At 35.6% G+C, this 23,635-nt stretch overlaps 1 protein-coding gene across 1 annotated transcript; it reads left to right on the top strand.

Annotated features, from left to right (window-relative positions):
• Window positions 1-20,774: 20,774 nt before the first annotated feature.
• LOC147804008 (uncharacterized) lies at window positions 20,775-21,478 on the top strand. The gene is made up of 2 exons (XM_087150455.1): window positions 20,775-20,949; window positions 21,217-21,478. Exons 1-2 carry the CDS (start codon window positions 20,775-20,777, stop codon window positions 21,378-21,380), a joined length of 339 nt encoding a protein of 112 aa, XP_087006581.1. The 3' UTR covers window positions 21,381-21,478.
• The last annotated feature ends 2,157 nt before the right edge of the window (window positions 21,479-23,635 follow it).

Genomic DNA, 23,635 nt, shown 5'->3' with positions numbered 1-23,635 from the left:
ACATAAAATCGTGCTATTAAAAAAGGTAAGACGATGTTGGTTAAAACAAGGACAAATGGTTAAAATGTGATGAACCGTAAGTAAAGTATTGCAAGAGTCGCATTTGGGAGGAGATTCTCCAAACAACAGATGGAGATGCGTGAGTCGAGTGTGGCCGATTCTGAGACGATTAAGCTTTACATCTGCATTACGTAATCGTAATACAGTTAAGGGGTCTATATATGGTTTGATGTTATGAAGTTTATTTTGAGTTTGAAGGTCCCAATGCTGTTGCCAAAGGGACGAGATGAGCTGTCGAACATGTAGTTTAATGTCTGAGAATGGTACAGATATGGTTAATTCAGTAGTTGCAGATCGTGCTGCAGAATCAGCCAACTCATTCCCTGGGATACCGACGTGACTCGGTATCCAGCAAAATGAAATATCAAATCCCTTTTTGCGAAGAGCGATTAATATATGATTAATGAAGCATAAGATTGGGTGAGTATCGCTGCGAAAATTTTCTAGCTGGTTCAAAACGCTCTTACTATCAGAGTATATAAAATACTTTCGTTCGGAGCGCGAAGAAATGAGCCGCAATGCCAAAAGAATGGCAACAGCTTCCGCAGTGAAGACGGAACAAATATCTGAGATCTTGTAGCTATAAGTATCATCAGCGATGATGACACCACAGCCTACGTATCCCGCCGATTTTGATCCGTCAGTATATACAGGCACATACTCAAAATATTGGTGACGATGAGAATTGAATATTTGTTGATAAATGGTGGATGCAACATTAGATTTACTGTACAACTTAAAAAGGGAATAAAACTGATGTGGTGCGATGATCCATGGTGGTATGAGAAGGTGATCTATTGATTGTGTTGGCATGTCACACATGTCAAAAGTTCGAATGAGAGAGCGCACACGAGCATGAAATGGACGGACATATGAAGGTTTAGCGTCATACAATCGTCCTAAGCTTGATGGAAAGACATCGTGTTTTAGAGGGTGAGATTTGCAGGATTTCACACGATAGTAATAGGTTACAGACAATTGCTTGCGACGTAAATCGAGAGATGATTGGTGACAAATGACATATAAACTCTCTACTGGTGAGGTGCGGAATGCGCCACTACATATACGTAAAGCCGTATGATGCACTGTATCCAAACGTCTTAAGGTGGAAGCAGTAGCAGTGCCATAGACTGCACAAGCGTAATCTATACGTGATAGTATTAACGCATTGTACAGTCTGAGTAGGGCGATACGATCCGCACCCCAAAAAGTATTTGATAGTACGCGTAACACATTTAAGGTTTTCTCACACCGCTTTCTTAGATGTAAAATATGAGGCATAAAAGTGAGTTTATGATCAAATATAACACCCAAGAACTTTGTTTCAGATACAACAGGTATGGTAATGTTATGAATCGATATAATGGGATCAAAATGTATTCTGCGTAATCTACAAAAATGTATGCAAGAGCTTTTAGCAGGTGACAGGCTATGACCATTATGCTCACACCATTCCACAATTTTATTCACAGTCAACTGCAGTTGACGTTCAATAACGCGCATGTCTGATCCAGAACATGATACATTCAGATCGTCAACATACAGTGAACCAAATACGGAAGGTGGCAGCAAGTTCAAGATTTGTGAAACATGAATAATGAATAGTATGACACTTAAAACACTGCCTTGTGGAACTCCTTCTGCCTGAATGAATAGATCAGAAAATGTAGTGCCCAGTTTTATTCGAAAATACCGCTTCGACAGAAAGTTTTTCAGAAAGATGGGTAGGTTTCCACGAAGTCCCATGCTGTAAAGTGTCTTCAAAATTCCGTAACGCCATGTCCGATCGTAAGCCTTCTCGATATCAAAGAAGATAGAGACGAAATGATTACGTCGGACAAAAGCATTGCGAATTCGTGACTCTAGAGCAACAATATTATCAATCGTGGATCTTTCCTTTCGAAAACCACTTTGGAAGTCTGGTATAAGGTGATTTTTTTCGAGGTAGTATACCAAGCGAGAGTTGACCATCCGTTCAAATGTTTCCCAAGACAGCTGGTTAACGCTATGGGGCGATAGTTAACAGGATCTTTAGGGTCTTTACCTGGTTTTAAGATGGGTATCACACTTGCTTCACGCCAACCTGACGGGTACGTTTGTTCCGTCCATATTCTATTGAATAGAACGAGGACATTTGACAATGACGTCCGATCTAGGTGACGGAGCATATGATACGTGATACCATCAGGACCGGGGCTTGTATTATGAGACCGATAAAGTGCTCGCTGTAGTTCTATAAAATTAAAATTGCAGTTATAGCGGAAGAGACGGCGTGTGTCAAAACTGATGCTATTTCGTTCGGCAATCTGCTTATGGTATTGAAATGCTGTACTGTAACTCTCAGGACTAGAGACAGCAGCAAATGTCTCCCCAAGCATATTACAGACGTCAGCAGGAGAAGAGTAAATGGTACCGTTTTTCTCGAATACCGGAAGTCGAAATTCTCGGTATATGCCATTAGCTCTCTTAACTCTCGACCAGACTTGTCTGGGAGATGTCGAAGATGTTATAGACGAGACGTAACGGGACCAAGAATCTCTCTGACTATTGCGCCTCACCTTACGTGCTATTGCTTTAGCCCGTTTAAAAGCTAATAGGTTGGCAGTGTTCGGGTAGCGGCGGAAGGTGTTCCACAAACGTCTCTGCTCTTTATAAGCGGCAGCGCATTCCGCATTCCACCACGGTTTGCGATGGCGAGGAAGCGAACCTGACGACTTGGGTATACTATCCTTTGCCGCTTGTAGAATTGCAGATGTAACACGATCAACAGCTGCACTTATTGAATTGTGTGTGACCATATCATCAGTGACCTGAGCAAGTTGAGCAAATAGTGGCCAATTAGCGCGATGATATATAAAAGTTTGTGGTCTTGGGCTCATGGGAGCTGTAGCAGAATATGAAATCGTAAGAGGGAAATGATCACTGTTGTGAAGATTATTACTCACTGAAAATTTTATAAAAGGTAAGAGAGTTGGTGAACATAAAGCTAAATCAATGGAGTGAAAAGTTCGTGTCGGAGCATGAAAGTAAGTTTCTTCGCCTTGATTAAGGGGGTAGGTGCACGCAAATCGACTAAAAAATGCATTTTTTTTTCTTTGCATTATATGAAAATTTAATTCTTTCTGCAAAAAATGACGTTTAAATTTTTAATCTGTCTAAATTAGAAGTATTTTAAAAAAAAATTTGAAAATTGTAAACAAACATTTTTTGCTCAATGCCACGCCCACCCAAACCGAAACTAAACTATGGATTGCTCTTGTTGACATGTATATAAATTTAGATTAGCTTTTAACTTTAATAGAATTTAGTTTTTATATTTAGTTTTGTATGGCAACAGCAACTATTAAAAGATTTGAAGCGAAATCAGCTTTTTATTCGATTGATTGCGTGTGTTTACAAACTTTAGAATTTGATTTTATGTGAAATTTGCATCTGTTTTCTGCAAAGTTTCAGAAGAATTTTGTGCAACTATTTTATTATAGTCATTTTAACTTATTTTTTTAATAAACATGCCACGAAGCCGAGTGAAAATTTTCAAAAAACGTAAAGCATATGGAATTCATTCTAAAAATCCAGTGGCTTGTTCATCCACAGAGGTTGATTTGAATCAATCTGCATCAAAAACAAAACTAGACAGTAATTTTTGCAAGTTTGAACCCTTTTTAAATGATGATTCCACAAATGAAGTTATAAATCTACATTTATTGTCAAATTGTTTACATAATTCAGTTCTATGCTCAGCATGTAAAAACAAGAGTATAAAACTTAAGTTTCTAAGGCAAGTTCAAGGGCTTGCTTCTGAACTTTCCTTATATTGTGAAAAGTGTGACTTTCAAACATCTTTTTCAAATACTGAAGTTGCTACCAAAATGTTCAACAACAAAGAAACTAAAATTTACGAAGTGAACACTAGATTGACATATGCCATGAGAAGCATTGGTAAGGGAAAAACAGCTGCTCAAATGTTTTGTGGAATTATGAACTTGCCTGCTCCACCACACAGATTTGATGAAGCTGTAAGTGAATTAGGATCTTCAATTCAAAATGTTGCATTGAAGAGCATGAATGATGCAGCAAGAGAAGCTGAAACTGCAAACAATTCAATTGACATTCCTGTAGCAATCGATGGTACCTGGTAAAGACGAGGACATGTGTCAATGAATGGTGCGGTTGTTGCAACAAGTGTTGATACAGGCAAAGTGCTTGATATAGAAATATTGTCTAGGTTTTGTAAATGTAAAAATAAACTAAAGCACGATTTCAACTGTCGGGCAAACTTTCATGGCAATAGTGGGGCCATGGAAACACACGGTGCTGTTGCAATATTTAAGAGATCTGAAGCGTTACATAACCTTCGTTACGTTAAATTTCTTGGTGATGGTGATTCAAGGGCTTACAAAGCAGTGTGCGAAGCTAAACCATATGTAGATATGACTGTTGACAAAATAGAGTGTATTGGTCACGTAGAAAAAAGAATGGGCACAAGGCTGCGTGCATTGAAACAAAAACTAAAGGGTCAGAAATTGGACGACAATAAATCTATAGGAGGACGCGGTCGACTGACGGAAAAGGAAATTGATAGGCTTCAATTATATTATGGTTTAGCAATTCGCAACAATACGAATGATTTGCAATCCATGAAGCAAGCTGTATGGGCAACATTTTTCCATAAATTTTCAACGGATAAAAACCCTAATCATGGCCTTTGCCCACAAGATGAGAATACGTGGTGTGGGTATATAAAAGCGGAACTCTCAGGTGGGGAATATAAACATAAGAGCAGTTTGCCCCCAGATGTTTTATTGAAGATAAAACATGTGTATCAGGATTTGGCAAAACCTGAATTGCTTGCTAAGTGTCTTCACGGAAAGACTCAAAACTCAAATGAGAGTTTTAATAATATATTGTGGTCTCGAATTCCCAAGAGTACTTTTGTCCAACTTGATACACTAAAGATAGGTGCTTATGAGGCAGTTGGATGTTTCAATGAAGGAAACATTGTAAAATGTAAAGTTTTGTCTGAGTTGGGTATAACGCCAGGTTATTACACAGCCAGAGCTATGTTAATGGCTGATAAAGCTCGTATCCGCAAGGGAGAGTACGATGTAAAACAAAAGACAATGGAGGCTAGAAAAAGAAGAAGGTTAGAAAAATGTATATGCGAGGATAAATTATCAGATCCAGATAACCCCAGCTATGCCAAAGGCATGTTCTAAATGTAATACTTCAAATTTTTTTGGACAAATTTTGATTTTATTATATAAATGATATTTTCATCATAATTTTCTAATCACATAATTGTGTTAGTAATGTAAAAATTTGTATTAATATTGAAAGTTAATTTGATAATGATATCTCGTTTTTTGCTAATAGTTCGTATTTATTATTATACGTTCTTTGAATTTTTTAAAATTATTTAAAATTTAAACCTGAAAAGTCTGCATTTTAAATGTCTTATGTTTGTATAAAATAATTATATAAAAGAAATAAAAAGGTTAAATAAATTTCCTGCAAAAATATATATCAAAGTGAAGTGATGTGTATATTCTAACTGAAACGGCCATCTGCGATGTGCTAATTTTAAACTGGATAATTGTCTTTTTTAAAGAAACTAATTAATCTAGGGAGCTAAAAATTCAGATATATATTATTAAGAGTGCATTTATTCATAATTATTTAATATACTATAAAAAATAGTTACTATGAGTAAAATATCATTATTTTTTTCACTAAATGTTGATTTTCTCAAAACTAAGATTTTTGCCATAAAATGTACCTTTTCTCAGAAACTACTCATCCTAATGAGATTAAATTTTGCAGACCTACTTTCTATGCATTGATAAATAATTTGATCAACTGAATTTTGTCTACGTAAATAAACACATGTTTTGTGGGCGTATATATAGCAGAAATTTTATAATTATCAAGAAAATCCTATATGGATGAAGATTATATTTTTTTAAAAAATAACGATAACTCTAAATTACAAAAGCTCTGATTAAAGTGTGTGCAAGAATGCATAGAATCAGTAGAAAAAATAATTAACTAAAAATAGTAAATAGTTTTTTCAAAAAGGTACATCATGATAGGGTGATTTTAACATTATCGAGATAGGAAATTTGCTTCGTGCACCTACCCCCTTAAGCAAACAGAGATTATGGTCATGGATGAGTTGTTCAATTTTACGCCCCCGGTCATTGGTGGCGGAACTACCCCACAATTCACTATGACCATTAAAATCTCCGAGCAAAATAAAAGGCGAAGGTAACTGAACTATCAGTGAGTTCAAATTTGTTTGAGAGATGGATGCATGAGGAGGTAGATAGACAGAGCAGACTGTAATGAGAACATTGACGTGAATTTGAACTATGGTAGCCTGTAATGAGGTTGATAAAGTAAGATTCGTAGATGGAAATGCATTACAAGTTAAAATTGCAACACCGCCATGAGGATGATTTCCACCATCGAAATCATGACGGGAGCATGAATAGTTGCGCAATTTAAAATTATGAGATGACGTTAAAAGAGTTTCCTGCAGTGCAAAGCATGCAGGTTGATATTTAGAGATGATATCTTTAATATCAGAGAGCTTGTTTCTAAGGCCACGGCAGTTCCATGAAATAAAATTTATTGACATTATGAAATGAAAGGATTTAGTTGTGTTTGAACGTCAAAAGTTTTCGGTTAGTCTGGTAAAAATTCATCGTCGGAAGGATGAAGAGATAATTCTACGTCTAAATCCATCTTCTGAGAAGAAGAAGTGGGTTGATTGACGTATTTTGGGTCTTTTTTCTTCCGAGTTATGCCAGGTTTTTTAGTTTGAGGTATTTTTGTTATTGGTAGCTGTTTGGGGAATGGTCGGACTTTTTCCGCGTTATCAATTTTAGAAGTTTTCTTAGGAGGAGGAGATGTTGTTCTATTTGATGTTGATGGTGCATTAAAATTGAATTTTGGTTTTTGGACTGTAGTCTTTGTCTGATGATGAGAGGTAGAAGGCAAAGGTGGAAGGTCCGTTTGCGTACTGACAGAGCAAAATGAGGTCTTGGCAGCCGCAGAATAGGATACACCCGGACGAGGAGTGCGGGCGGTTACTATTCGCCGGGCTTCATTGAAAGTCACGTTTTGCAATACTTTGACACTTTGTATCTCTTTCTCTTGGGACCATTTTGGACAACTCCTGGAGTATGCAGGGTGAGCACCCTTGCAGTTAATGCAGAGGGTTGGCAACTCACAGGTAGTGTCATCATGGTCAGATCCAGAGCATCGAGAACAAATGGGCTTGGTACGACAAGATACTTTAGAGTGTCCAAACCTTTGGCACTGAAAGCACCTTAATGGGTTTGGCACATATGGTCGTACAGGGCAGTTATGCCAGGCAAGCTTAACCGAAGATGGTAATTTCGGTGTGTCAAAAGTAAGGATCAGATGTTTAGTTGGGATGAGTTTCCCATCCCTCCTAATCTTGATCCTACGGACAGCAGTAACATGTTGGTCTGTTAAATTTTCCACAATTGTTTCCTCTGCATCATCGAGGAATTCAGATTGTGATATGACACCTCGAGAGGTGTTAAGAGTCTTATGAGGCGATACTGTCACATTAAAGGAGCATATGTTGGTACAATTAGATAGAATAGTAGCTTGTTTTTGGGAGACCTCAACTAAAAGGTCACCCGAGCGTAACTTTTTCACCGAGGCTACTTCTCCCAGTACTGAGAGAAGAGCCTTGTGAATCAGAAATGGCGAGACTTTTGTAAATGAAGTGTTGGGTACTTCAGGGTTTGTGAGCGTTATGATGTAAAATCGAGCGTATTCAAACGGTGAGGAGATTGTTCCGCTGTTTTTGTTTTGGTGTGCGGAACTGAACACCTTGCTACTTTCAGCCATAGAAAATAAAAAAATCACTTCGACTACCAGCGGCATCACCCACCACGGAGTCCAACCAAGGGGATGTAAGTAACAGAATGGAATCTGTTGCTTAACACCGATGCTGACCAATAGTTATACGACCTTGAGTCACCCCTGAGGCAGCCTCCACCCTTAACGAAGTGCCCAGTAGGTGACCCCGGTCTTGACCCTAGTCAACAGATGACGATTGTGACCAGCCGATTAATGCACACAGGCCAATATGCACCACCCGTTTACCTGAAGCACGGGCCAAAGCAGTGTATTGGGGTACCAAGATGCCCCTCAATTGCCAGGATCCCCTTTTCCAGGGACACGGGTCTCCACGCACGGCAAACACGCGGGTGGTCTCTTCCCATCTGGGTTCGATACAACAGGGTGGTAATCGAACACAGATGACAAGCCCTTACCAGTAAATTCGGCAACCACGACAAGGGGGAAGAGAAAGGAGAAAGCCGGAGAAAAGGGAGAGGAAACGGAAGGGAGGATAGATCACTAGGGTACCCCGGGGCGTGACTCCCTGTATTTACCTAAAGAAGGTAAACCCCCTCAGGGGAAATAATGTTTGTGATTGCTGGGAGAGGTTTAATTAATTGCTAACAGTAAATATCTCGAAATTTGCTAGGCAATAGACAATTTTTAAGCTGATTTCTGTCAAAAAAGCAAAAAAAAAAAAAAAAATTATTTTAATCCCCTTTGAAAAGAAAATTTGTATCGATTTATAAATTATTTATGATTTTCTATGTTTTTAGAATTTAAATACATAAACTTTTAACTGATATTATATAGATTATGCTGTTTTTGCTATATTTATTCGAGGATTTCACACTAAAATTAAATTAACATAACTTATTATAGCTATATACAAAATTTTAGGGATAATCATTTTTACAGCTTTAATCGAGTCTTCTAGGCAAGAAATTTTTAAAAAAAGAAAAATTTTTTTTAGTAATTCTAATGCAAATTCACAAGGTTTTATAATTTACGAGATTTCTTTTTTCTATAACTCAAGGAATTGCTGAATGTTTAGTGCCATTTCAAAAACATTGAAATATGTCATGTTTAAGAATAAGATATTGAAATAATATGTTGCACATTGTATGATTCATTGTTTAAAAAATCGTTTCATTCTGCTAGATATTTAGGTTACATGGTTTTCTTTGGATAAAAATGATTAGCAAATAGCATCCTCATGTTTCGATACATTCTCTAACTTACGTTCGCAAATTGACCATAAAATGTCGCACAGCATATTCTTCAATTAAGATACGCTACATTTACGACCAAATACTACTACTATGATTAATTTGTTTTCTTATATATGATACTTTCTTTTTAAACAGAGCTCGTAAGATTTTTAGGATACTGAAATGGGGGCACAAAAACTTAAAAGTTAAAATATTTAATTTCATTAACTCAAAATATCTGGTCTCAAAATTTTAACTTTTAAGTTAAATATAACTTTTACAATATGGATTCTCTTACGTTTTTAAAGACCACATAAATTCTGTTAAAATATTAAAATGCATATGTTTACTTTAACGAGTGTAAAATGCTTATCAAAATAATGATCAAGACCCAAATGTAAAACAGTATAATTGACTATAAAAACTCAACTTGCTTCAAAACATATGAAGAGGGAAACTAAAGTCAACATGTTTCGAGAGTTCAAATATAATCGCCCATTCTCAAGACTTGTCAGGCTTGAATAACTTGCGACTTTTATTATTGGACGCTACATCCATTATTTTTTTAAATCATTGGCGTTATTATATTTTCGATTCAGTTTCTTGGGATTATCCATTTAGTTACACAACATATTAAATTATTTCACTCTATATTAAAATAAGTTTTACATAAGTTATAGGCACAGGTTCTTAGATTGAAAAAATAATAATTCACTACTTTGAAAATGAAATCAATGCAGTATTTTTTTTTTGCTGCAAGTTTTAACATTTTAATTTAAGGACATCAAAAAATTCCGTTTACAATTGAAATTTATCTTTATATTATTTATTATCTTTATAAATATAGTGATTAGTTATTACATCATACCTTAGACACCTTAATAAACTATGTTTACTGACTAAATATAATAATAAAAGCTTGAATGGAAAATTTCTTTGCAGGCTTTTGTGCCAATAATTAGCTAAATTTTTATCTTATTGCGGTCTTTAATGTCCTGACGGGAACTGGTAGGAAAAATTCATTTAAAGACAATCATCCAGGTAAAAAATGGGTGAAGTTTTTTTTTAAGGCGACATCCACCGATGACTCAGTGCAATGCGAAGATAATTTCAAAAAGTAAAACTTCCCTTAGAGAATAATATTCGAAATACTGATTTTAAGAACTTTAGAAGAATATTTAGGAGGGAAGTAGCCCTGGTATCCTTTTAGAAAGTGATTGCATTTACAATACGGGCGAAGCAAGGGTTGAATACTGCCCTTAAACGGGAAAATTTTTTCTCCCTAAAAATTAGAAGGATTTATATTCCAAAGTACCCAGGAAAGAAAAAGTACCTCCCTTGGTAGTTTTTCCTTACTGAAGAATTCTTTGAGATATTACAGAATCAGTCCCTGCTACATATTTCATTGGAAAAAGCGATTCCTGAAATGAAACAATGATCGCAGCAACATTTTGTAAATATATTGCAAATGTTTCTACCCATGGCTAATTAAAAATGCTATCAAATTCCCTATTTTGCTTGTTCTGGATAGGTATAAATCTCATATCAATTTGAAACTGAGCAAGTTTTTGTTCATAAAAACAAATTTTCTGGTTTACTTTTCTACCTAATTCATTGAAATCTCCCGTTAGATCTTGAAAACAAAAGAATTGTAAAACAATATGTCGAGAAAATTTTACATCCATTTTTAAATAAGATTTTGAGGCATCAACTGATGAAGTTAAAATGCTCTTATGAAATGTGATATTTTTCCATTCGATGTAGAAAACGTTGAACAAATGCATGCAAAATAGACACCAAGAGTTAATGAGCAAGACAGCTTATCAACAAAACACATGCTTTGAGAGTAACGATGCATTATTTCTGCAGAAGCTTGAGATGGAAATCTCACAAGTTATGTTGCAAATTTTTAAAGGAACACTGACAGAAAAGTTTAATCTCCCAAATATCCAATAGCCTGTGCTTTTCTCAATATTGAAGAATTTATTTCAAAAAGAACATTTGGTTAATCAAATTTTGGCACTGAAGCTGATACAACTAACATTGATAATGAAAGTATCTTGAAAACTGATTTTGAGATAAGTCCTCTTGAGGCATTGTTAGTTTCAAAAACAATTGGTTCCATAAGTAAATGGTAAGTACTGCTGATGACTCACTAGATATAAGTCAATGAGAGATGGATTTTACTCAAATTTCGAAACTCCTTTTTCTCATTTATTATCTAGTGAGGAATTCTAGAAATGGTACTGGAAAATCAAAAGAAATTTCGAAGATACATTTACATTGGCCAAAAATTTGGAAAGAAGAGGAAGGTTAAATCAAAAGAAAAAGAAATAAATTACTTTTTTGCATTAACTTCAGAAAAAGAACGAAAATTTAAAGAGATTGAAAGAGCTGAAAAAAAGTTAAAGCAGAAAGTATGACGAAGAGAAAAAAAATACTTAAGATAAAAAAGAAGTTCAAAAAATATGGGGAAAAGAGTAAGCAAAAAAGTGATCCAATTATAATAATAATAATGAAAGCGTCATCGGATTACACAATAATAAACATTCATAATTTAGAATTGACTATTAAACTGTGTGGAAAAAAAATGAAATTTTTTTTTTAACTATGTATTCAAGCATATTTTACTTTCCATTCCATGACTGAAAAAAAAGTAACATTTTCCACGTTAACTGTGATTATATGTTGCAATTCCAAGAAAAATCTTGTTTTTAAACATTTGTGTGGCCTATGGATTCCTAACGAGCATCAAACATTCTCAAAATTAAGTGTTCATTCACTTGAAAATGTAGTGTTTATTCACTGGTAAGAACTGTTCCTTCACTTGGTTATCTTACTACTTATTATTTAAACCACCAAAAGCTTAAAACAATATTATGTAAGTTATCTATTTTTTTTTTTTACATAATTTGCATTTAATAACAAATTTAGAAATTTTTATGATTTTTTTTTAAAGGCAAGCTAAGTTTAAGTGTTCCTTCATTGGTTAGTTTACCCTATAAGATGTTGAGAAATTTGCGATGTTGTGAGAGATGCCAAAAAATTTTGACTACGTATTTTTATTAATATTTATAAAATATATAATCAAGAAATTGATAAATATATTACTCCAAATCTATGCATACGTATGTATATTATTGAAATTGTATCAGATATTTAAAAACAAAATCAAAAAATAATCACATTAAATTAGCACAATCTGGTGTATAATCAATCATATTCTATCAGAAGCACGCTTTTATAAAACTAGACATTCGTTTAATAAAGTGTTTTTTATTCAAATTTCTTTACTAAATGGAAAAATAAAATATTAAACGACTAAAAAAGAAATATCCTATTTTATAGTTTGAAAGAAATAAAAATGAAAAGATTAGCAAACGATTGTTAGCGAAAAAAATATGAATGAAATTTTACGCTACGCGCGCGAAGTCAAGTTCCTCGCAAGTTTATCACATTTTAATATTAATCGCCCCATTTAATTATTTCTTTATTGACGCCAAATTATTTTTTTAAAAATAATTAGTTTTATTTTTTCTCAGCTTCTAATAAATAAAAACAGTTGAAACTTTAGATTTTTCAATTGAAAAATATGTAGATTAATATTGTATAAAAAAATTCATACCTTATAATTCAAAATTTTTTCATCCTCAATTTAATTAAATAATAAAAAATAATTAATAATTATTAAAAATTATTTTTTTCATGAAATTATCTTTGGGTAATAGAGTTTTATGAGTGGGTGCAATTTTCTTTGAATTGCTTTAATAGTTTTAAAAATATGACTAAAAACGTAAAAAGTGAAATTAACATTAAGAGGTACGAACTTAGGATCGCTCTCCTGACCAAACTATGGGGACCATATTTCCCAGATTGCGGCTACCCCCTATATTTTGAAGGTTAAGAATCCAAATACGTAAAAAAAAATATATGTTTATTCAGAGAAAGTGCGCTTTTCTGTCCAATTTCGTAACTTAATTAATAGTTAGAACTAATTAATTAGCATATTTGAGGTCACCCCCAGGAACCATTAAGATTGACACGTAGTTCGTGAAAATCCGATCATTAGAACGAAAGTTATTCAGGGTGATTCGTTTTTTTTTTTTGCGGACTGTACATCGAATGGAGAATGAAAATGATATTGTGAAACGTTCCAAGGTGGAATAAGCGAGTGATCGACACATTGTGTTGTTGAGTCACAGATATTGAATGATTGGTTGAGCGAGCACATGCGAGCATTAAAAGGACGAACATGTGAGGGTCGAGCATCATAAATCCGCTCTAAACTTACTGGAAGTGTTTCACGTTTAAGAGGGTGTGATGTGGATGAGACTACGTGAAAATAATATGTTAGACTGAGCTGCATGCGTCTCAAATCTAGAGGCAATTGGTGACACACAGCATACAGGCTTTCAACTGGAGAAGTACGAAATGCGTCGCTACATATACGCAAGGCAGTATGATGCACTGTATCCAACCTTTTAAGGTGAGAAGCTGAGGCAGTGCCATATACTGCACAAGCATAATCAATACGCGATAGAATAAGTGCTCGATATATCCGTAGTAAGGCAATACGATCTGCACCCATACCCTCCAACTTATGAGAATTTTGAAAATAATTCTTTCTAGTGGTAGCGAACCAAAGTAGAAATTTTTAAAGCAAATGGATCTCTCAAAAAACTTTTATCAGAACTTAAGAATCTAGCCATATGGCCTGCACTTTTATAAGTAATAGTGGACAAGTTACGCTAAAATTAATTTTTTTTAAATATTAAGACATTAGTTTTGCTACCGTCTGAAAAGTAGATTTCTGAAACTACGGAAATTCCGTAGCAGTTGGAGGGTATGTGCACCCCAATGCGTATTTGAAATGACACGTAACATGTTCATAGTTTTCTCACAGCGTTTTCGCAACTGTCTAATATGAGGGCCAAATGTCAACTTCTTGTCGAAAATCACTCCCAAAAATTTAGTTTCATCAACTACGGGTATAGCAATGTTATTAATATGTATGAAGGGATCATTATGCAACCTGCGCAACCGACAAAAATGCATGCATGAACTTTTGGAGGGGGAAAGTGTATGCCCGTTCTCATCACACCATTTGATGGTTTTATTCACAGCAAGTTGAAGTTGACGTTCAATCACTCGCATGTCAGATCCTGAGCATGAGACGTTGAGATCGTCAACGTATAGTGAACCAAAAACTGTAGGTGATAAAATATGTAAGATGAGAGATACATGAACGATGAAAAGTATGACACTCAGAACGCTACCCTGTGGAACACCTTCAGATTGAATGTAGACATCAGAGAGTGTATTACCCAGTCTGACTCGAAAATACCTCTGTCTCAAAAAGTTTTCTATAAATGCAGGGAGATGACCTCGAAGACCCATGTTAAACAAAACCTTTAGAATGCCGTAACGCCATGTTCGATCGTACGCCTTCTCAATATCAAAGAAGATAGAGATAAAATGGCTACGTCGAACAAAAGCATTACGAATACGCGATTCCAAAGCAACAATGTTGTCTATAGTCGATCTGCCCTTGCGAAATCCACTTTGAAAGTCGGGGATTAGATGTTTCCTCTCTAGATAATAGACAAGTCGAGAATTTACCATGCGCTCGAGAGTTTTGCAGAAGCAACTCGTCAGCGCAATCGGGCGATAATTCATCGGATTTGTCGCATCCTTACCTAGCTTCAAGATAGGTATGACAATTGCCTCACGCCAATTAGTTGGAAATATCTGTTCTAACCATATTCGATAGAAAAGATCGAGAATATTGCGCAAGGAGACGTATTCAAGTGGCGTAGCATGCAATACGTAATTCCATCGGGGCCAGGGCTTGTATTGGGAGCTTTCGCAATTGCTCGTAGTAATTCTGTAAAAGTAAATGGTTGATTATACTGCAGTTGCTGTCGAGTCACAAAATTTAGTTTATTTTTTCCCCGCAACGCGCTTATGGTTTTGAAACGCTCGGCTGTAACTGGCAGGACTGGAGACGGCAGCAAAAGCTTCACCTAGGATGTTACTCACATCTACAGGATCTGAGTAAATAGTACCGTGTCTTTCAAACACCGGAAGATGGAATTCACGGTACATACCATTCGCCTTTTTAACTCTCGACCAGACTTGTCTGGGAGACGTTGTAGATGTGATAGATGAAACGTAACGCTTCCAAGACTCCCTTTGACTTTGGCGCCTTGTCCTACGAAAGAAAGCTCTAGCTCGTTTAAAAGCCACAAAATTAGCGTTTGTTGGATAGCGACGAAAGATGTTCCACAATCTCTGCTTCTCTTTGCGAGCCGCAGAGCAATCGGCATTCCACCATGGTCGGCGGTGACGGGGAAGAGAGGTAGATGTTTTCGGTATGCTAACTTCGGCAGCATGCATTATGACCGAAGTTACGTTTTCAACTGCATCACTTATATTGCTACAGTTAACCATATCTTCAGTGATATCAGCAAGCTGATTAAAGAGACTCCAATCAGCATGATGATATATGAAGACAGAGGGTCTAGGAGTGATATTACTAGTAAATGAATATGAAATGATGACAGGAAAGTGATCGCTGTTATGAAGGTCATCATCAACTGAGAGTTGTGAGAATGGTAAAATTGCCGGTGAACATAAAGCTAAATCAATGCAATGGAAAGTCTGTGTGGGTGCATGAAAATATGTGTCCTCTCCTTGATTCAGTAAACATAAGTTATGATCAATAATGAGTCTTTCTATTTGACATCCGCGAGCATTGGAGTCGGAACTACCCCATAATTCGCTGTGACCATTAAAATCCCCTAATAGTAGAAAAGGTGTGGGCAGTTGATGAATCAATGAGTTTAAATCGATTTGAGTTATAGCAGCATGTGGAGGTAAGTAAACAGAGCAGATTGTAATGGAGATGTTAACGTAAATTTGAACGGCAACAGCCTGTAATGGAGTCGACAGTGAAATGAGAGATGATGGGAAACTTGTAGAGATTAATATTGCAACATCACCGCTAGGTCGATTAGTATCAACGCAATCCTTTCGATGGCAGACATAGTTGCGAAGTTTAAAATTGTCTGATGAAACCAAAAATGTTTCTTGAAGCGCAAGACATAAAGGTTGATATTTAGATACAATATCTCTGATATCAGAGATTTTATTTCTTGCACTGCGACAGTTCCAAGAAATAAGGGAAATTGTCATTATTTCTTTTTCTTGGATGTAGAAGTGGATGTGGATGGAGGTGCGTCATCCATCCGAAGTTCATCAAGAAGCGATTCATCTTCTGAAGGATGTAACGTTAAAATATCATCCGCCTTCTGTGCAATAGCAGAAGCAGATTGATTAGAGTACTGATTAAATTTAGGATTTTTCTTTTTCCGGGTAAGTCCCGGTTTTTCGCTCGGAGGGAGTTTTGACTTCGCGCGCTGCGTAAAGTCAGGCCGAGGTTTTACTGAGAAATCTGTCCGAGATGTTTTTGTAGGTGGAGGAGATGTTGAGACAGGTCTACGAGGTGCTGAAGGTCCAGTAAAATTAAATATGGGCTTTTTTGTTGTTCTGTGTTAATGGAATCGGAATTTTTTTATTTTTGGGCTGTGAGGGAGGGGCTATTTGGACAATTCCTGGAGTATGCTGCATGCGCGCCCTTGCAGTTACTGCAAAGGGCTGGCAGCTCACAGGAAGTGTCACTATGGTCAAAACCAGAGCAGTGGGCACAAATTGGCTTGCTACGACAAGATGTTTTAGAATGGCCAAACCTTTGGCACTGAAAGCACCTTAATGGGTTTGGCACATATGGTCGTATGGGGCAGTTATGCCAGGCAAGCTTAACCGAAGATGGTAGTTTCGGCGTGTCAAAAGTAAGAATCAGATGTTTCGTAGGGATAAGTTTACCATCCCTACGTATCTTAATTCTACGGACAGCAGTTACATGTTGTTCTTTTAATTCTTCAGCGATAGTTTCCTCTTCATCATCGAGGAATTCTGATTGTGATATTACACCTTGTGAAGTGTTGAGAGTTTTATGAGGGGAGATAGTTACTGTAAGTGAGCAGATTTTCTCGCATGTGGATAATAAAGCAGCTTGTTTTTCGGAGACCTCAACTAAAAGATCACCCAAACGCAATTTTTTCACAGAAGCTACTTCTCCCAATACTGACAGAAGAGCCTTGTGGATTAAAAATGGCGAGACTTTTGTAAACGAAGTGTTTGGAACAGTTGGATTTGTCAAACTTATTATGAAATATCGAGCGTCTGATATCACTGAAGATATGGTAAACGCTAGCAATGTAAGTGAAGCAGTTGAAAATGTAACTGCGGTCATAATGCATGCTGCCGAAGTTAGCAGCATACCAAAACATCTACCTCGCTTCCCCGTCACCGCAGACCGTGGTGAAATGCCGATTGCTCTGGGCTCACAAAGAGAAGCGGAGATTGTGGAGCATCTTCAAACAAAATTGTTGAAACAAAATGTTGAAAGGAAAATGCCAATGGAAAAGTGATATTTTTTTTTTATAAAAAAAATTATATTTTTAATATTAATATATAATTAGTAAATTCTGGAGTAGACATTTATTTATAATAAATTGTATTAATATATCCCATCGCACTTTTCAAATCTAAATAAAAATAACAAAATTCGTTAAGAAAGCAACCAATTTCTCTATAGCCAATTCGACTTTTAAAGCAGTTCTGTTTTTGTTTCCTTTATAAAGAAATTCACTTCATTTGGGATTATTAATGATTAAATATGAAAAAATTTCATTCCTCTTATTAAGTATTTTCAAAAATAAGTAGTCTTTCAAAGGTTAAGACTCTCAGAATTGTCTATTTACTTTATTTTTAAAATTGGGGTTCCGAAAGAGAGTTGATTTTGTGTTCCACAACCGAAAAGAAATTGGATACCGCTGATAGACTTTGTATTGCGAAAATTCGACGAACGAATCAGGAATGGGAAAAGCGGGATCAAGATGAAAACTTACCACAAAACATGGAGGTTGCAAAACATGTTGAGAGGGTAAACGTATGCAGGTTCTGAATCTATAAGATGCAAGCAGTAGAGATCAGTTGATGTTAGTCATATTAAACATATTCTCGAGAGCACCCGAAATCATTTTTATGTCATTGTAGAATATGCAATGACATCATAGAGCGCACTTCGAGTAACGTTCGTAACTATTAGCGAAATGAAAGTTTAAGTAATTAGCAAGTTTGTAATATCTTTCATAGCTTTGTTTTCCAGAGTGTCCCCGAAACCTAAACGAGTTTTTGCGATTTTTACCCTCTCAACTTGATTTAAGACGTATGCAATATGGTAAATTTTCAGTATCTTCATGTCTCTTATAACTCTTCTAAATTTGTCAGTCTCATTTTGGGACACCTTAAACAAAGCATATAACCTTTTTGAACATTAAAGGAAATCAAATAATATATAAAATATATGGTATAAGAATTGCTGATCGAATGAGCTATACTTATTTATATTTTAAATTGTTTAAAAGCTCCTTTTCTTCATATTTTAGATGTCATCTCAGACAAAAGAAGAAACAGGCGTCATGACGAAGGCCTATCGAGTAGAATAGCTGAGAAGAAGCATTTTCTCACTAATGAGCAAAAAAGAGGTAGAGAAGCATTTGCCAATGCACACTTAAACTGGACCATACATGGTTGGGGTAGAGTGCTTTTCACGGACGAAAGCTGCAGTCAATCGGATTATTCTGGTTGTATAAGGGTTTGGCGACCTGCTGGAATGCGTAATAACCCCTTATATTTCCAGAATATACGCCGAAGTGGCCGTGTTTCGTTACCTGTGTGGGGCTGCTTCTCCTCATCAGGATTTGGAGCTCTTCATCGGATCGACGGTCGTCTGGATGTAGCATGTTATCGTGATTTACTTGAGCATACTATGATTTCAGATGTCTTGCATAATCATTTTAAGGATGGCTGCTTTGTTTTCCAGAAAGATAACTCTGGGATACATCGTAGCAAGATCGCTAAAAACTGGTTAAACCAGCAGGCATTTGAACCCATGGCATGGGCAAGTAATTCTCCGTACTTGAATCCCATTGGAAATGTATGGTCTCAGTTAAAAAAGAAGCTGATTCTCACCAGCACTCCATCATGTGATGAATTGCGGGGCGAAGTCCTGGAAGCTTGGGAAGAGTTAAAGAACGATCGTCAATTTGCTGCTAAGCTTATCAACAGCATGCCAAATCGAATGACCGAAGTCGTCCGCCGCCAAGGCCTCATGACAAAATATTAAAGAAAAGAAAATATTTCATTTGAAATCACTTTTTTTTTATTCAACATTATTTCATTTAATGCTTTACAGAATATTAAAACTGTGCGGAGATCAAGGAGGTATGTAAATACACTCTAAAAACAATACCTCTTATGTCAATGCTGGGTACGATAAGATTTTACCGCTTGCTTATGCCTCTCAAAGTGCTTCCCTTCTTTTTCTTCGGTACGATGCACACATCAGTGAAAAATTTAATGACGAGATACCATTTCCACTCTGCAAACTCGTGGCCGTAATCGTGCATTGTACTTGTGTGATAGTTGTCATTTGAAATTTTATCTTACTTCAAAATGGACACTAATTTTGAAGATGAGCTACGTGATCAAATAAAAAGAATCCTTGAAGTAGATAAAGAATTTGCCAACTTCGAAATCGGCCTTTTAAAAAAAGCAGGAGTTGACAAAAAGTATGATCTATCTGCCATTGCTAGAGGAAGAAGACATAATCTCTCTTAAGCCAATTAAGAGGAGAAAGCTTCTTTCGGCCTTTAAAACAAGTACGTATAAAATTGTCTTTTTTTATTTTACATATTGACATATGTATCGTAGCATATTTCAGCTTTAAATTATTATTCAGGAGACAGTACTGCTGTAAAATTGTAAAAAAAAAAAAAAATCGATTTTTATTTTGATGTATTATTTAACTGCATTTTGTTTTGAATAAAATGACACCAATCGTTTTACTCTGCGAGCTACCATTCGTGAGATATCTAGTTTTTTCCGGAAGCCACAGAGCAGAATAAGCTCCAAAAATTGAAGTGAAACCAAAACTAGTTTTTAATTTAAAATCCAAAGAATAATACAGATTTTATATGTTTAATATTTTTCTACCTGGTGAGCCTCAAAGTTTATGATGTTATATTTTTATTGTGAATTTACTTCCACTTAAACTTTCTATTGTTTGTCTACCTAAAAGTAGCATCCATCATCTCAGGATACTTAGAGTTTTGTTACAGTTATTCTCTATTCCACTTCTGTGGAATAGAACCGGCTGGCCACCTGCGGTGACTAAGCACCTATTCCAAGCAGGAAGGAGGTTCAACTGGTTACCCAGTCCTGTCGTCCTGATTCCTTCATTATAGCGCGAGTGCAGCCCTGGACATCTAAGGGCATCCCAGACCTACCACTGCTCTGTCTCGTGCGGCTAAACGCCGCGTGTCCCTCTAAGAAGAGCGTCCGACAGCAAGGATCGGAACATCTATTTAGTATGCTAGAGTCTCGATCGTTATAGGAATTAACCAGACAAATCGCTCCACCAACTAAGAATGGCTATGCACCACCTTCCACAGAATCAAGAAAGAGCTCTTAATCTGTCAATCCTTCCTGGATGCTACAATGGATATAAGCGTGTCGTTTGATGGCACTTGGCAAAAGCGGGGCCATACCTCCAATTTAGGAATTGGTGTAGTAACAGATGTACTCACCGACCTTGTTGTGGACTACGGAATTTTATCGAAGTACTGTCAAAACAGAGAAACAGTTGGGGATGATCACCACAATTTGCAGTTTGGTATGAAGGCCATTTGTCTGAGTGCGAAAGAAACTTCAATGGCACATCAGGGTCAATGGAAATGCATGCTGCAAAAATTATGTGGGAACGCTTTATTGATTCCTGCAACATGCGTTATGTGTCAATTTTAAGTGATGGTGACTGAAAGATATTTTCACTTCTTCTTGAGAGCAATATGTATGATAGGGACGCGGTTCTATAAAAAGGGAATGTATAAACCATATCGCTAAACACATTGGCACTGCTCTACGCAACACTGTGAATGAGTGGCGGGTAAAAAAGTAACTCTTGGAGGGCGGAAGAAAGGAGGTTTAACTGAGGCAAGCATATCTAAGTTACAGAACTATTACAGAAATGCTATTAAAAACAATGCTCCTAATGAGCAAAAAATGAAAACTGCTGTTTTTGCAACTATTATGCACTGCACATAAACAGACGCTAGGCCGAAGCATAGCAAATGCCCAGTTGGTGATTCTTCTTGGTGTTTTTTTTCCCAACGAGATTTGGCTAAAGATGAAACACCACAATCTCATAAAATTATATTTATATGAAGAGACTCTTGAAAAAGTGATGCCTGTTTATCAACGACTAGCTTCCATTGAAATAAATACTGACACATAGCGTTGCAGACAAAACTCAAAATTTAAATGAGTGCACAGCTGCATTTGGCGAAAATGTCCCAAAGATACGTCTGTATCTCGGACTCGCCTTGAAATAGCTATGACTGAAGCTGTTGTTCAATGAAGATTGCCCAGGCCCAAAATAATCGCAGACTGTCCCAAAAGCGGCGATGCCAAAGTCAGGTCTACAAGGCCAAACAAGTGCAAAAAAAGTCAAAATGAATGCAGTTTATCATATGCTTCTGGCAGATTTTAAATGTTATGTGTACGTCTAAGTGTGGAAATTTTGCGAATTTGCTAAAAATGTTTTGTTTGTTATGTTATTGCAAAATATCATACCTAGAGATTTTTTTAAAAATTCTTTTACCTTATTGTGAAATTAAATATTTTGAAAGTAGAAAAGATCGAATAATTTGTGTTTTTTTTTTTACTATATTTAATATTAATTTTATTACTTGTGATTAATTATGCAAGTTCTGATTATATGCTGTCATAAATGATCATTTCATAAATCAAATTTTTAAAAAATTAAATAATTGTGTATTTTATAGCAATTTTTTTTCCACTGTAAATATTGCCTTCTCTTCAGCGTTAGTTCTGATATCTAATACCATATTTTGACAAATTTATGTATAAATAATTGGTTATTATTAAAAAAAAAAGAATTTTAATTATTATTATCAAATTAATGTATAAATAGTTGGTTATTATATAAAAAAGCATGTAATTATTAATTTACGTAAAAATTTATAAAATATTTGATAATATTCTTATTTTGCTTTTCTATTGCAAAAACTTGTTTCGAACTAGAAATTAAAACAGTTCTATGCGCTTTAATTTTGATGACAATGCCATGAAACTTTTTTGACACTCTCCAAATCAAGAAGAAAAAAATTGTTGAGAGCAAATTTCAAAATAAGGTGAAAAAATTTTTTTTATTGCCATTTCAATGTTCCAAAATGCTCGTTGAGGGACGATTTTCATGTTTCGTTTGGCAAAACGTAAAACGTGCATTTTTTACTTCGTACTGAAATTTATAGTAAAACGTGTAATTCCCCCACCCCCTACGATTTAAAGGGAATTGTTAATAGAGTTGAAATTAACAAATAATCTTTAAATTAAAGGAAAATTTTAGACAAATTTTCTTCGATTTTCTCAATAAATATAGACTCAGCGATACTCAATTTGAAGACAAAATTCACTGAAGTGGGTGTGCCAGAATTTTACAAATATTTACCGGCAAGGTTTGATAATATTCGAAAATTAGCATATGAAATATTTTCATGTTTTGAAGTACTTATCTGTGCGAGCAATATTTTCTGTTATGAATGGAAATCTGTTGTCTGAAACCGTGTCAATAACGCTCACGTTGGGTCAATTTTGAAAGTAGCCTCGGTCAATAAAATTTCTCCCGAAATAGGAAAGATAGTAGCAGAGAAGCGATTTCAAGTATCAGGAAGTAAACAATAATTTAACTTAATATATAATGTTTATTACAATATACTATTCAAAATAAAAATATTTGTTTCTATGAATATTGATTTTTTGCGGCCCACCTAAAGTTAAGCATTGTTTATTTGGCCCAAATTAGCCTTGGTGTTTGACACCCCTGTCTTGGTCTGATTTTAAACAAGAAATGAAGAAAAAATATTTAAAAAGGGATAAACATGCACGTGACACCGGAGGACCTCCCTTAAAAGATTTGACGGAATTGGAAGAGAGAGTATTAACATTGATGGGTGCATATGTCTTCTCCAGTAAAAGTATAGTATCCAGTATATTATTTATATAAATTTTCAGCTTTGTTGAAACATATCTCTAACAATTTTTACTGATTCTGTCCAGTATTACACCCTCTCTTTGAAAACGAGCTAAAAGTTTATATTTTTCCACACCGGTACGTTTTCTGACATGTGCTATTGCGAAAAAGTTTATTAGTTTTGTTACTTTTTTTTAATGAATATTGTAGATAGATGAGGTCCCTGGCACCTCTCTTGTAAAAAGTGACTAGTTAAATATCCTTTTATATTTTTTTTATATTATAGGACCTACTGACGAAGTGATTT

This window comes from Parasteatoda tepidariorum, chromosome 9, assembly GCF_982258835.1.
Source record: "Parasteatoda tepidariorum strain Cologne lab strain chromosome 9, Ptep-v5.0, whole genome shotgun sequence".
In the NCBI taxonomy this organism is placed as follows: Eukaryota; Metazoa; Arthropoda; class Arachnida; order Araneae; family Theridiidae; genus Parasteatoda; species Parasteatoda tepidariorum.
Note: the sequence above shows the minus strand (reverse complement) of the source record. Positions and strands in the feature narration are given on the sequence as shown.